The sequence below is a fragment of the Hyperoodon ampullatus genome (assembly GCF_949752795.1).
Source record: "Hyperoodon ampullatus genome assembly, chromosome: 15".
Classification (NCBI taxonomy): Eukaryota; Metazoa; Chordata; class Mammalia; order Artiodactyla; family Ziphiidae; genus Hyperoodon; species Hyperoodon ampullatus.
In genome coordinates this window covers 36,198,512-36,214,170 of record NC_136928.1, presented here as the reverse complement: position 1 = coordinate 36,214,170, position 15,659 = coordinate 36,198,512, and the positions used below count along the sequence as shown (strand labels likewise).

General features: G+C 35.7%; 1 protein-coding gene across 10 annotated transcripts in view; it reads left to right on the top strand.

Annotated features, from left to right (window-relative positions):
• EHBP1 (EH domain binding protein 1) overlaps positions 1–15,659 on the top strand; it is a gene marked incomplete at its 5' end in the record, with an annotated part of 340,841 nt that overhangs the window by 161,205 nt on the left and 163,977 nt on the right. For all 10 annotated transcript variants that reach the window (XM_079720382.1, XM_079720389.1, XM_079720388.1 and 7 more), the window contains one exon: positions 1,994–2,183. In XM_079720382.1, coding sequence (XP_079576508.1) covers positions 1,994–2,183 — 190 coding nt within the window. The remainder of the gene's footprint in view (positions 1–1,993; positions 2,184–15,659) is intronic.

Genomic DNA, 15,659 nt, shown 5'->3' with positions numbered 1-15,659 from the left:
ACACAGAAGGCTATCACCAGTACAGACTTTATATAACTAAGTGGAGTTCCCTTGGTATAATTATTATGTTTGGGTGATCTGGTTCTTAGCTTTGCAGACTCAGAAATTCTCTTGTTACTGTGCATAAAGATATTGAATTCTAGGGAACAGACTGGTGTTGGGGAAAAAAAATGCAACAAACAAATAATAGCCAGAATAAAAGTTTATTACTGTGTAACAGGAAGAATAATCATCATAAACACCAGATACTTGTGTTTATGGATAAGTAACTAGAAAAATATCTACTCATAAAGGGAGTTAACAAGGAAGATTTTCTGCCTGGGCTAGGCTCAGGTAGAGAAAAAAAAAGACTTCCCTAAGAAGTTATAAGCATAGGCCTACCTTCATGTGGATTTGACGCTATCCTGGCAGGATGATCTGGGAACCCCCAAGCCAAGAAAGTGAGAAACAAAGTGGCTCCTAAACTGCTTGGCAAATGCAAGCATGAAACACTCTGAACAGAGGGACTCCCAGCAACTACACAAGATTTCCTCAGATCAAGTCCTGAACTCACAATCTAGAATTACAAAATACACAAGGAAATAGTTTACTAAGAGAGTCAGGAGACAAAAGAAACACAAGGATTATAAATCCAAGGAATTCAAATGATAGATTTATCAGATAGAGACTATAAAATAAATATGTATAAATGATTAATGACTCAGATCTTTTGTACCTAAGGTATTATACACACAGCCATATGAAGAAATATGCTTATGAAATTAAAAATTCATGGAGAATTGAACATTAAATTAGACACAGATGAAAAGTGAAGAAGTTAACTGGATTATAGATGTGAAGGAATTATCCAGAATGTAGTACAGGAGGAATAAAAACTTGTAAAAATATGAAGGAGAGAGGTAATTCAACATATATTTAATATGATTTTCTAGAGAAGAGAATAGAGAAAATAAAGAAGAGGCTATCAAAAATATAATGGCTGATAATTTTTCAGAACTAGTGAAACACATGAATCTCCAGACACAGGAGATTCAAGGACTCTGGAACAGGATAAACTTAAAAGAAATACACACTTAGACATGTTCTAGTAAGATTGCTCAAGACCAGAAATAAAGAGATCTTAATCTTAGGCAGCAACTAGAGACAAAAGATAACTTACAAAAGAGCAATATTAAACCAACAGGGGGCTAATATTTCAAAGTGCTGAGATGAGTTAACTAACAACTAGAATAAACTACCCAGCTAAACTATCATTTAAGTATGAGGCTGAAATGAAGACATTTTCAATGCCTGGAAGAATTTGCTATTAAAGGAACCTCACTGGGCCTTCCCTGGTGGCGCAGTGGTTGAGAGTCCGCCTGCCGATGCAGGGGACTTGGGTTCGTGCCCCAGTCCGGGAAGATCCCACATGCTGCCGCGGAACGGTTGGGCCCCTGAGCCGTGGCCGCTGAGCCTGCACGTCCGGAGCCTGTGCTCCGCAACGGAAGAGGCCACAACGGTGAGAGGCCCGCGTACCGCAAACAAAAAAGGAACCTCACTGAATGAACTTCTAAAAGATGGTCCCTAATGGGAAGGGAATTTAACACAGAGGAAGAGAAGAAATTCAAGAAAAAAAAAGTTTGGTGAGGGAGCATAAAAAAAAAAAAAAAATCAATGCTTTCTCATCTTATTTCCTTTTCTGTGGGTGTGGAGAATATGTAGGATTTACTCTTATTACAAACATTTTCCCAAGGGTCTGTATATAGCAGAGCTGAGTATGACTTTGTATTTTAAAGATTTAAAAATACTTTTAAAAGGGAAAGTTTTATTGTTAATGATTAACAAAACAAAAGATTGAGAGTGCCTATTTCCAGATTGTAAGTTATCATTGGTTTGGGTTTTTCCTTATCATTTTCAGTATGTTCTAGTTTTATAAATGAAAATATTATGGTATTTTAATTGGGAGTAAACTACTTTTATAGAGACATTTAACAATAATTGTTCTTTCATTTAGATCAAATCCTTTTTATGAACCTAAACCAACTCCTCCTCCAAATAATTTGGTAAGTCCAGTTCAAGAACTGGAAACTGAAAGGAGAGTAAAAAGAAAAGTCCCGGCCCCACCAGCCATCTCACCAAAGACAGGAGGAGTAAATGAAAACACAGTTATGTCTGCAGGAAGAGATCTCTCCACTTCTCCTAAGGTAGGAGTTTAATCTTAGTAAAACATGTATTAGTGTTTGCTTGCTTTCCCCATGCAATTTAATTCAAATTAAGAAAAGTCATTATTAGCTATTTTTGATGATATAAAAGTAAAATATAAGTAAATCCATTATACTGCAACATTGTATATACATTTGGGAGTCTATAAATTTATGGTACAGTATGGATTGGATAGTTTGGGTTAAGATTTGTTTTTAAAATGCTGTCTTGAAATCAGAGGAAGAAAGGCGTTATGATTGTAGCATTGGTGCTTTGAAGAAAGGATACTTTAAAACATCTAGGCATGAGAAACAGCTTACTCTAATACAGAGGAAGACTTGGAAATCATCTTTTGATAAACGTACTAGAAAGGTTGAGGCTCAGTGCAGAGAAATGCTTTGCCAAAGAATATTGGTATTGTCATTTTGGTTTATGTCAGATTATAGTTTTTGCCTTATTGTCATTCTTTTTTAGAAATATTAATGGATAATAACTTCATGGAAAGGTGAAGCACAGTGTTGAAACAAAGTTTAAAGCTTTTAAATGGTTTGAGTGCAAATAGTATATCTTTCATGTGTAAGGTAGAGATGTTGGATTTAGCAAGTTTTTTAAAGTAAATAACTCATGACCATACTCATGAGTGTTTTGTTGTTGGTGTTGTCACCATATAACATTATTTAATTCTCACAGGTAGTTAGGGGGGAAATGAAATGAACTTGACCTCAGAGGGATAAAGATCACGGGTTCCCCAGCCAGTAGACAGGATTGGAACTGGCATTTCCATTAATTAGGCGCTATCTGGACCATATTCCACCTCAGGTGCCTGGGCTGCTGCTTTTCTCAAGGGCATCAAATTTCAGTAGTTCCTCTTGGATTTTATAGTTCATTCTGTGGCTTTCATTAAATGCCAGAGTTCTGAAATAGTTTATTTGTTTGCTTTTATTTTCGTTGTTTCAGAGGGAGAGTGAGTGAGTTCACTGAGGTCCTCACTCTGCCATTCTAGAAGTCAGTCTACAGGTGTGTTTTTATACCAGCTGTTTTTTAACTGTGTGAAACTTTAGGAGGAGCAATCAGGACTAAATTCTGTCTTGCTGTTGTCTAGGGAAAGTGGAGGTGGGGTCTGTAAATGAAAGCAGCAGATAGTAGAAATATAAAGCAAGGAGAGGGTCAATTCCTATACCCATGACAGCAAAAATAAAGACAGTAACTGAGGCATTAGTCAGAATCAAGAAGCTATGTAGGAGCTTTAATCATTCTAACCATCAAGAATGCCTACAACTGTCCCTTGTTTTCCTGAATCTCTGCTCTGTTGCCTACTCCCTGCCCCATCCCCCTTCTTTAGTCCATTGGAGTTTGAAGCTAATCATGAAATCCTCATCCCTTTATAGGGGAATGGAAAGGGACTTAACAGTACTTTATTGTGTGCCAGGCAATGTTCTATTACTTCATTTGATCAGAACAGTCTGAGAAATACATACCACTATCTCCTTTTTACATATGAGAAACTGAACTTTAGTTAAGTAACTTGCTCAAAGTGATAAAACTAGTATTGACAGTGCCAGGATTAAAATTGAGGTCTTTTGAGTCTAAAACCCATGTTTCCCATTGTGCTGTTCTATGTCTAGAGAGGTATTTCCAGTTCCAAGTTGGAACTCTACATTCTTTTTTCCATAGAAACATGGTTACACACAGTGATTAAGTTCTGTTGTAGTAAAGTATAACATAGCTATTTTTTATATTATTTTGAGGATAGTGTTCCATTGTAGACACATTGTGGAATAAATGATGTTTATGGAGAAAGCTGAGCATTTTACCACCATGCTTCTCTTAGAAAATGCCTCATCATGTTCAGACACAGACAGTAGAAACACAATCAGTCATATCCACAGTAATCTGCTGATCTGGAAGTTAATTTGGATAACTCAACTATGTGAAACACAACTGTCAAAGATTAATTTAAAAAAAGATTGCTGATATATTATTAAATGAAACAACAAAGTGCATAACAGAGTATAGTATGATAGCTTCTGTATGCATAAAGTTTTATTTAAAAGGCTTTATCCACACATATATATAGACACACATACACACTCATATACCTTATGGAAGGAATCACAAGTAACTTAATAGTGGTTACTTTTTTTTTTTTTTTTTCCTTTTAATAGTGGTTACCTTTGAGGAGAAAGGTCTTGGTGTAATGGTGGGTATGCACAAGATTGAAGAAGCCATTTCTTTTCCTTTTTTACCTTTCTATGTTTAAATTTTTGAACTTTATAAATGTTTTTCTTTTCTTTTTGTTTGTTATACTCAGAGGTTACTGAGTAATGAGATCATGGATCTTTTTTGTTGTTGCCTTTTGTGCAAGATACCAGATGACATTTCCCCCCAAAAATTCATCCTTCAGAATAGAGGAAGTCACTTTTAGGTTTGACCAGTGGTATTAGTTTGGGGGTGGCCTGGGGTTCCATCAGACACCTCAGTGTTGTGCACTGGAAACCAGGTATAGAGGCTTAGCAGCAGGTCACTAGGCCCACTGTTCCACTTCCATGGCACAAATCTTTTAATTTTTTATATTTATGTAAGATTTCATTTGAAAAAAAATGGACCATTGCCAAACCAAAAAAGAAAAAAAAAATTGGAAGCTACTAACTACACAATTATGTATGAGATAAGGAAGAAGGTTAGAATCAATGGCATACTGACAGTGATAAAAGATAAATGACAGCTGAGAAAGCACAGTGGCATGGGGCTTATTCATCGTAGGAATAGACCTGTATATATATCCAAGTAGTCCTGAAGACTTTGCAGTATTAAAGCTTAGTAAGATAATTGACCATTTTGGCAACCTTGAGTCAACATGAGAGTCTTATTATGCTTTGTATACAATATTCTGTTTAGGAAAGCAGGAAAGTGTCATAAAAATATTTCCATTAAAATTAGAGTTCTGATGCTTAAAAAGGTATGCTTCTTGGTCAGTTATTCTCCTTATTTGTAAACTGAAAAGGAGGCAATAGTTCAAATAAAGCTTTTGAAAAAAAAACAGACTCAATTTTAGTTGAATAATAAAAGGATATTTACATCACAGTTGTTTTAGATAATAAAATGCCAAACTGAACTCAATGGCAATTGACTGCAGAGGCTATTCAGTGTCATAGAACAAGCGCTTAGCCAGGTGATTAATTTCCCCCACCTGTCACCTGAAACTACTTATTTTTAAGAAAATTTATGAAAAAGAACCAAGACCAGTATTTAAACAAAGAGATAATTTTATTTACAATATTTACAGTATTGTAAATTAAATTCAAACTACCCCCCTAAAGGCAGTTAAAGACCCCTCACTGTTATAGATCGACATAAACTCCTCACTTTAGACCATTGATTTCTGCATTTGTAAAATGAGAAGACCATGAAACTTCTTAAGACAACTTAGGACAAAAGACCAATATTTAGGGAAGTAACCTGACATTCAGAGCACAAGCAAGCAATAAAATAAAATGATAAATTAGGCTCAGTGGTGGCTGAGCACCATTTACTGACTGTGAATATAAGTTAATAAGTATATAACTCTGAACTCCTAGATATGATTCATGCAATTTAATATAAAGTGCAAGTCAGGTTATAAGAGCTTAGGAACATAAGTGAAATTGTTGCCAAATACATCTGCAAAGGTATATATTAAGCACTGTATACCCAATTCCATAAAAATCACAATGTTAACAGCCAAGTATCAATGACAATAAAGAATTCACAAGAATTACAGTTATGCTTATGATAACATGGAGAGGAGTCTCCCTGCACTTTCGATGATGAAATGAGCCTGGTCACGTGGAGAAGGGCTCACTCAAAGATCCTGATTAGTACAGCTCCAGTGATTGACCATGATACTTCTGTCCACTTACTCCATCTCTAAAAGTGGAAACCTCATTCATATCTCAAGACCCAGCTAAGTGACTCAAGCCCTCACTCGTATTGTTACCTCTTTCTAGAAAGCGCTGGTAGAGACCCAAGTTTTATACTTGGATGTTTTTGAGTACAGATTGCAGAAACTGTGAGAAGCCCAGGGTAAACCAAAGTCAGAGTTATGCACAGTAGTCCTTGATTGATTCGACCAGCAATTTCAAACCAGAAAGCAAACACCCTTTTCAGTTTTTATACATAAAGGCCTCCTTCTAGAACGTTCTTTACCTCCATTTCTGTCTGTGCAAAACTGTGCAGAATGGTGCCTATGGGCCATTCATGCTGAAATACAATAAGCACACAACCAAACTATTAATTTCCTCACATGTAAGTTGAAAATGCCTCACATCTTCCAAAGAAAATCTTTAAAAGATGAAGATCAAAACTTAATTGAATACAATACTTTATAAAATAAAATTCTAAACTGCTTTCAGTGATAGCTTGCAGAGGGTGAGATAAGGGTAAGCTTAACTTACCTGTAAAGTTTTTATTTACTGGAATACCTTACTTACCAGAATACCCTGTTCCTCAATAATACAGAATAAATAGGGCACAGCTGTATGTATCACCTGTTTTATTGGTTAGTATTCTTTTGGTTATGACTAGTAGAAACAGGCCATTTTGTTGACTTTTTTTTTCTTAAGCAAAAAGGATAACTTGTTATGAAAACACAAGGAAATTTTTGCAGACCTGTAGGTAGAAGATACAGCTGGTTCTTTCAGACTGCAAAGGGCTTTTAAGTGGGTTACTGCTACTGTGCATTTGTCAGATTTGCCCCATTTGTGCACCAGGGCTGAGATTAGAGTTGAGGCAAGGCAGTGCCTAGAGCATAAGATTTAAGGAGGCATTCACTTTTAGGGTGGTGCAGATGCAGAGTCTCATTTGCACCCCTTGTGAAGAAGTGTCTCCTTAAATTTTGTGACCCAGGAGCCTCTCTTGCCTTGCTCTAGTCAAGGCCCTACAGTGCACATGTCTAAATATATTTTAGAATTGACATTGTAGGTGCCAAAAAAAAAAAAAAAGTTTCTCAATAACCTCACCAGTAATTCTATGCTCTGAAAACTACCATACCTTTTCAGACAACATTGTGTTAATGTAGTAAACTGATTTTGAAGGGAATACTATTCAACTTTTGATAGCTTGGGTTTTTTGTTTGTGGTTTTTGTTTTTTGTTTTTGCATTCTACCATACTGTTTCTAGACTTCTTTCTGCTCAGTTGCAGAATTTGCCTCTTGATTTTTCTGACTGTATTCAGTGGAAGAGATAAAATGTTACATTTTGCTTAAAGAAACAAACCATGATTAGGGTGCTTGCCTTTTGAAACAAATTTTGTAGAGTAATTAAGTGTGATTTTGAAAGGTTGGTCTTTTATATCACTATATTCCAGAGTAACTAAATAGGTGCCTGTTACAGTTTTCCAGTTGAGGATTGGGAAAAAAAGTGCCACCACATAGAAAAAGAACCTGAATAAGGTAAATAATTTGAGCACATTAATGACTCAGTTTGGCTTGTTTGCTAAAAGCTTTATAAAGGCTAAGGAGTTAGCAATAAATGGTAAATTGAGTGTTATTGATGTATATTGGCAGGATCACTTTAGGGTACATTACTGATGATAAATGTGAATGAAGCACTGATTAGCTCACACTTTACTGCATGAAGAAGAGGAATATATTTAGAGCATTTGAACAGATTCATACAAACTATGATAGAACCCTTCTCAGTTCCCAGTATTGGATAAATTTCACTCCATAATAATAAGAAACAAACAAAAAAAAAAGAAAGGAAAGAAAAGACCCACAACAGCCTGCACAGCAGGGCCAGGACTAGGGTGAGGCAAGAGAGGCAACTAGGGTGCATAATTTGAGGAGCCACTAACTCTCAGGGTAATGCAAGTGTAAACATGGCACTTGTTTAAACCCCAGAGTTAGTGTCTCCATAAATTTTGGCAATAGATGCCTGATTCATAAGTGGACACTCACAGTGTTATGCATGAACCTGAAAATGAGCACCTCCTTAAATTTTGTAAATAAATAAATAAAATAAAATAAAATAAACTGGTCAAGAAAAGGGGACTGATCCTAGCATCAGAGCAAATGACCTTCTGTAAAACAAACTTAGCACAGAAACAAAAGTTTTTTTTAAAAAAACTTCTAATCAGTAATTTTAGTGTGACTTGTTTGGACATTCTACTAATAAATTAAACAAGGGCAAGTACCAAAAATAATGATCTGAGACAAAATATTAATCATGGGTGAATCTAGATTAATAATATATGGGTTTTTATTGTACTATATTTGCAACTTTTCTGTAGATTTGAAAAACTTCCCCCCAAAATAGTAAAAAGTCATCATTTGAGAATAGGAAAGATCTCTTGGATATGAAAAAACATAATTTTCTAATTTTAAACTTATAAACACTGATAGTATATTGCAGAACATCAAATAAATGAGTTAGAAAACAAACTTGAAAAATTCTCTTTAGAATTCAAGGTGAAAAGATGAAGAGGTTAAAATTATGGGAGGAAAAATAAAGAATAGAGTCAGGAGATTCACTATATTTATAGTAGGGTTATAGAAATAAGAATAAAAAGAGGGAAATAATTTACCAAAGAGAGAGAAGAGAATTTATATGAGCCAGAGAAAGATGTGAGTCTTAGATTAAAAGCACTCACAAGTACCAAGCAAGATGAATGGAATGAGATCCAAACCTAGACATATTCCGATAGTACTTTTAAATTTCAAAGGCAGGTTACCTACAAAGGGAAGATTTTACTATAAGATGCTTTTATAACATTAAATGCTGGAGACAGTGGAGCATGTTTACATAATTAAAAAAGAATAAATATCTGTAAAAGGTTTGAAACACATCAAATATATAAAAATTCATGATTTTGTAATGTTAATACCAAAATAGTTGACTTTTGAAGTTGCTAGGACACCAACTCATTATTGTGTAAATTGATAAATAAAGGAAAAAGATCAAGTAATCATCTTGACTTTTCTTTATAAAATGTATTTCAAGATAATTAAATAGTTGGTGAGGGAAAGTTCTTCCCCATAGAGCAATTTTAGCTATGAAATACAGATAGACTGATATCTTGGAAAACTCACCATTTCATAATGCCTAATGAAATAATGGATCTAGCAACAGTCAGCATGGCTGATAAAATCATTAGTGAAAAGGTTTTATAATAGATGAATGGATCAGGCTGATAATTAACTGTAGTGATCTGTAGCGATCAATCTTTTTTTTTTTTTTTTTTTTGGCGGTACGCGGGCCTCTCACTGTTGCGGCCTCTCCCGTTGCGGAGCACAGACTCCGGACGCGCAGGCCCAGCGGTCATGGCTCACGGGCCCAGCCGCTCCGTGGCATGTGGGATCCTCCCGGACCGGGGCACGAACCTGTGTCCCCAGCATCGGCAGTTGGACTCTCAACCACTGCGCCACCAGGGAAGCCCCTGTAGTGATCAATCTTAATGTAATTAAGAGTAAGACAGTCAGGCATTTTGTGCTTCCTGATACATTGCAATAGCAAGTATATAGGACTACCATAAGTATACTTGCCAAAGAATTAAACTGAGATCTAGTCAAGCCACTGGTTATAATACCAGTTTCCAAGAAATACTGAGTGGTAGAGGAGCATGTTAAATGACACCATGAAGATGAAATCAACCAAAATGGAATGGGAAATTCCTTAGTAACTTCTGAACTTGCATCCACTTAATTACATATTCTCAAAACAGACAGAACTAACTTTGAAAGAACTACAGAAAGAAACAAGTAGTCCATATCATAGTGGAAATTATAGTACATCTCTCTCTGTAATTGATGGAATAGGCCAAGTAAAAAATATCAGTAAGATTTAAAGACTCAACAATTTTGCCCTCATAAAATACTACACCATAGAATTCATTTCTTTACAGAGAGTGACTATATTTTAGGCTCTAAAGTAAATTTTCAACAAATTTCAGAGGGTTGGAATTATGTTTTCTGCCCAAAGTGCAATTAATGTAGAAATTGATTTAAAAAAATAGCTAGAACAAACCCATATATTTGAAAATTAATATATATACTTTCAAATAAACTATAGGTCAAAGAAGAAATCATAACAAGATAAACTATAAATCCAATGAAAATTTTTGGTTTTACTACTTGATGTGTTGAGGAGAAAGATATTTATAATCAAATTGAACTCCTTTAGTCGTTTCTATGATGGTTTTATGTTTACTTAAACTTCTTGCTTGGCACTGTTTTTTAATACAAGTCCTAACTTGAAAGGCTTGAAGAACAAGCCTGACATGCTTGAACTTGGAAAAGCCTCAAAAACAATCACAGTACAATTGAGTTAATGGAGCAACTAGATATCATAAAATGGCTTAATATTCCTTTTACTGTCTGTTTCCATGGCATTCAAGCAAGAGTTTAGGACATATTTTCAATGGTAGTAGATATTCTTTAACCAGCTTATGTACAGGAGGCCAAACTACTGTGGGATATGTAAACTCTTTAATACCTGGATTAACAGTTGTAATCTAAGGATTAATATATACACTATATATTGTCTTCATTAGTGCCATTTTCATTAAGGGTGTGTGAGCCTATTCTTTGCAAACCTGCGTGTAGTTAAATCATTACATTAGGTCTTAAGTGTGTAATCCAGGAATCTTTTGTGTCCTTTAAAAAAAAATTCTAATATCGCTCAACATAGTGCTGCAGAAAGAAGACTTTAAAGTTAGATAAACCCCTCTAATAATGATCTTATTGAAAAGCAAAGCCAATAATTGAAAATACATTGTGAATAAATTAATAAATCTTTGAGAATGTAAACTTATAAAGTATTTGATACTTTAATAAGTAAGTTTGTAGTACTACTTCACAGTAAAATATATTTCTGTTCTAGTACTAAATTCCACAGTTTGGGACCATTCTCATGCCCAGAATGCCTCGTGAAGCTCAAGAAATAATTGTTTATCTGTACTACATCAGAATTTCTAATTCTAAGATGTATTAATTTGGATAAAAATCATAAAGCTATTTCTCCACCTCCACCCCCACCAGCAGCAGTCGATGCTATTGAAGTGGAAACACTTTAGTGTTTATCTGCTTACCTCTTTACTGCTTTGGAAAAGTTAGGTCTTAACATAGCTGGGCTTTTTTTTTTTTTTTTAACAAGGACCATCCACATTTAACTTCTTATATTAAACTTCATAAGTACACAAAACAGAAGAACCTCAGATAATTGAGTGATTAGTATAAGCAACAGAGTTTATTTTTAATTTTAATAGAAAACAGTTTATTCTTTCATGTACTCACAGTAACTTGAATTATTAAGCAGAGATCTTCATTTGGCCCGACTTCAATGTGCACTTAAGATTTTCACACAAGGTAAAAAAGTTTTTTTCCATCATATATTGTTCCCCTTATATATATTTGTTTAAAACATGTTAATATTTTTAATTTACTTAAAACTTCACCTTATACAGCAGATGTTACCTTCATTTCAGCCCATACTATTCTCACAAATTTAGAATTGACTAAAACAAATAAAATCTTTTTAGTATAGGTATTATTTTACTTATTCGCTTTTTTTCCCAGAAAAAGTGTGCTTCCTATAGAACACCTCTAAATTTTTTTGGAAATAAAAAATTACTTTAAAATACATACTTATTTAATACAACTTGACGTACCATGTCCTACGCATTACCAATTCTGTATTTATAATATTTGAATGATGAGGCTTTAGAGTATACATAACCAAAGATGTTACTAGTACATTTCTTAATTTTGAAAATATTAATTCAGACACATGAGAACTTTATAATTTCCATAAGTAGCAACCATAACTTTGATAAACATTAGCCATAAAAAGACATTCTTGGAAATTTTTAAAAGATAGTTTTCAATAGAAGTGTCATTTTTATATGACTCTGAAGTCAAGCTTTTAGTTACTCTGAAGGAAGCATCAAAAGTAGTCTTACACTAATTCTTAGCTTCCTAACACCTCAAAAGAAAGCAAAAGCTAAATGAACAGTATAAGGTTTGCCAAATAGTTCAAAATAAAATTTCCTTTGAGTGCCATAATTAAATTATATTTATCATTAAGACATCATTAATAACCTGAGTATTTTCATTATAAGAAATACTCTCATGTAAGTACATTTGTATAATATTTTTAAAGGGTGTGAGATGCTAAAGTGCTGTAAAATAGAATCTGAAAACTTCTCAAGAGTTAACCTCTTTTGATACTGGGTTAGAGACAACAGTCATTTGGAATGCTATAGCAAGCAGTTCAGCAGTACTCATTGCTACTCTTACTACAGTATGAACATGAAGTAAAAATAAATTATTTATCCTGCTAAAATCATATTATTTATCTTAAAATTTGCCAGGACAAGGGGCAGTGTATTTCCAATAAATATTTGTTAATGATAGGTTAATTGCTTTTGCTTAGGTGAGAAATAAACCAATTCAAAAATGGATGAAACAGAAAACAAAAAGGCTAATTATATTTCTTTTTCTAAGAAAGAAGGTTATATAGAAGTGGCTTTCAAAGTTTTTTTTTTTTTTTTTTTTTTGGATGGGGAGGGTGAGGTTAGAGGGAGTCCACTAAACACAAAACATCTTAAAAGACATCTGGGGACATGCCTGTCCTCGTGTGCTACTTCATACATTCATTTTTTATATAGCCCTTACTCTATGCAAGGAACTGTACTATGAACTAGGAGGAAAAACATGACTAAGACGAAGTCTTTGTCTTCAGCTGTCTCTCAACCTACCCAATATGGCAGTCACATAAACAAAAAGTATGATACAGTAAAATTAGGGCTATAATAGAGATAGGCTAGAATTCTATAAGACCATTAATGAGAGTGTTACTTTGTACCACGTTACCTCTTTTCCAAGCACGCCTCATTAGAGGTTAGGAACAGGGAAAGTGTGTGAGTGTGTGTGGGGTGTAGTGTGAAGTGTAGTGTAGGGCAGTGTATTGGAGGTGAGAGAGGCAGTAGAGATCACAATTGATCTGAGCTATTGAAGGACAATTAGAGTTCACTAGATGAGCAAAGAAAGAAGGAGAAGACCATTTCAAAAAGAACAGATAGGCAAAAGCATTGAGGTATGAAAGTGCCTAGTTCAAGAGACCATGAGCACTACTGGTGTGATGGAGTACCTGGACATAAAAGTGGAATCTGGTTCTGAATATTTTTGTGTGTGATTGCTAGAAATTTGGACTTTATTGTGTAGACGGTAAGAACAGTAGCAATCTATTGAAACCAGGTACAGAATGGCATTATTAAAAGGCTTCAGTAGTTTATACACCCAACTGCATGGATGAATCTCAAATGCATTATGCTTAATGAAAGAAGCCAGACTCAATAGACTACATTCTATATGATTTCACTTATGTGGCATTTACAAAAGGCAAAACCATGGGGACAGAAATGCCAGTGACATAAACCAGTGATTATCGGGGGGTGAGGGGATACATAGGAATTTGAGGGAGGGATAATGGAGTGGTAGAGGTTATACAACTGTATGCATTTGTCAAACTTACAGAACTGCCCACTAAGAGGGTGAGTTTTACGGTATGTAAATTCTATCTTAAGGTAATAATCGTAATAATACTAGTAATGGCTATGGAAGCAGAGTAGGCCCTGAAAAAAGAGCCCTCCTGTAACAGAATTAATGGCATTTCCAGAGCAGCTTCTCGTAAGATTCCTTCTCCATTGCCTTATCCCCACTGCCTTCCCTGTCATCAGCTTCTGCCCTTCACTGTGACTTTTAGCATCAATGACCTCCCTTCATAGATCCTGGCTCCAAGATTATAAAACAGAACCACTGCTTACTCTATTATTCCCAGGTTGAACCTTGCACACCCTTGGTTTTTATTTGGTAGAGGAAAGACATGATCAGATTTCAGTAGAATGAAACTTTGAAGACAGTAAGTAAAGGATAGAGAGTGATGAACCTGAAGACAGGGATATAGATATGAAAGTTTTATAATAGTCCAGGCTAGGAGTCATGGGGGTCTGAGCCATCGAGCAATGCAGTGAAGAGGGAATGAAAGGGTGCATAAAACTATAGTTAGAAAAGACAAAGCTAGACCGCCTGGAGGGGTGGGATGGGGAGGGTGGGAGGGAGGGAGATGCATGAGGGAAGGGATGTGGGAACAGATGTATATGTATGACTGATTCACTTTGTTATAAAGCAGAAACTAATAAAAAAATTTAAAAAAAAAAGAATTAAGGGAGGAGGCAAAGAAGACTGAGGTTTTGAGCCAGAGTAACTAACAGAGTGGTTGGTGTCATTTGCACAGCAAGAGAAGACAAGGAGAGAAAAAGGTTCACTTTGGACACGCTGAGTTTGCGATTCCCACAGGACAAAAAGATGGAAATGTTCAAGAGGTGTCCACAGCCATCAGCCCTCTTTTCTGCTTAAGTGAAGTTCTCTCCCACAAATCATATCCACTCCTATGGTGTCAGTTGCCTCCATCAGCACTGAAAGCTCCCAAATTTCTTGAAATCCAGCTTTTGTTTTCAGATTTATGCTATATATTTCCACTTATTTTCTCGACCAGCATCTCTTAGTTTAAGATGTCAAAAGAAATCTTAGTTTCTTCCATAGTCTCGATCATATTTGCCCCTCCTCCCCGACTCCCAGTTTGGGAAATGTCAGCACCATCATGCAGTTACCCGGGTGAATGAGCCATTAGTCCCTGCTTTTTCCTTCATACCTCTTCATCTAATTAAATGCCAAGCTTTGAGGATTCTATTTCGATAGTATTCTTGCATCCACCCTCCCTCCTTTGCTTTCTGTCTGCCACTGGCCACATCTGGGTAGGCAACCACTCTTCTGGATGGTACAGCAGCCTCCTTACTGGTCTTGCCACTTCCAGTCTCTCCCCCAAAAGTCATTCTCTACACTGGCACCAGAGTGAGATTCCTGAAACACCATTTCACTTCATCCATCTTCCACTACTTCCTATATCATGCTTGGCACACCAGACCACTTGCTCTTTCTTGAACACCCCTGGGACTCAAAGGGATTTAAAGGCTCAATGCCGTGAGGAGATATGGGGATATATGTATATGTATAGCTGATTCACTGTGTTATACAGCAGAAACTAACACCATTGTAAAGCAATTATACTCCAATAAAGATGTTAAAAAATAAATTAATTAAAAAAATAAAGGCTCAATGCCAATGTCACCTCAAAAAAAAAAAAAAAAAAAAAGAAAGAAAAGACAAAGCTAAAGAACAGGGCCTGAGGGAGAAAAGGGAAGAATAAGAATCAAGGATGATTCAGTGGTTTCTAGCTTGGGCAACTGGTTGTATTGCTCATTTCACTCATTCAAAAAACATTTATTGAGGACTGAACTATACACTTAAAAAATGGTTAAGGGCTTCCCTGGTGGCGCAGTGGTTGAGAGTCCGCCTGCCGATGCAGGGGACACGGGTTCGTGCCCCGGTCCGGGAAGATCCCACATGCTGCGGAGCGGCTGGGCCCGTGAGCCATGGCTGCTG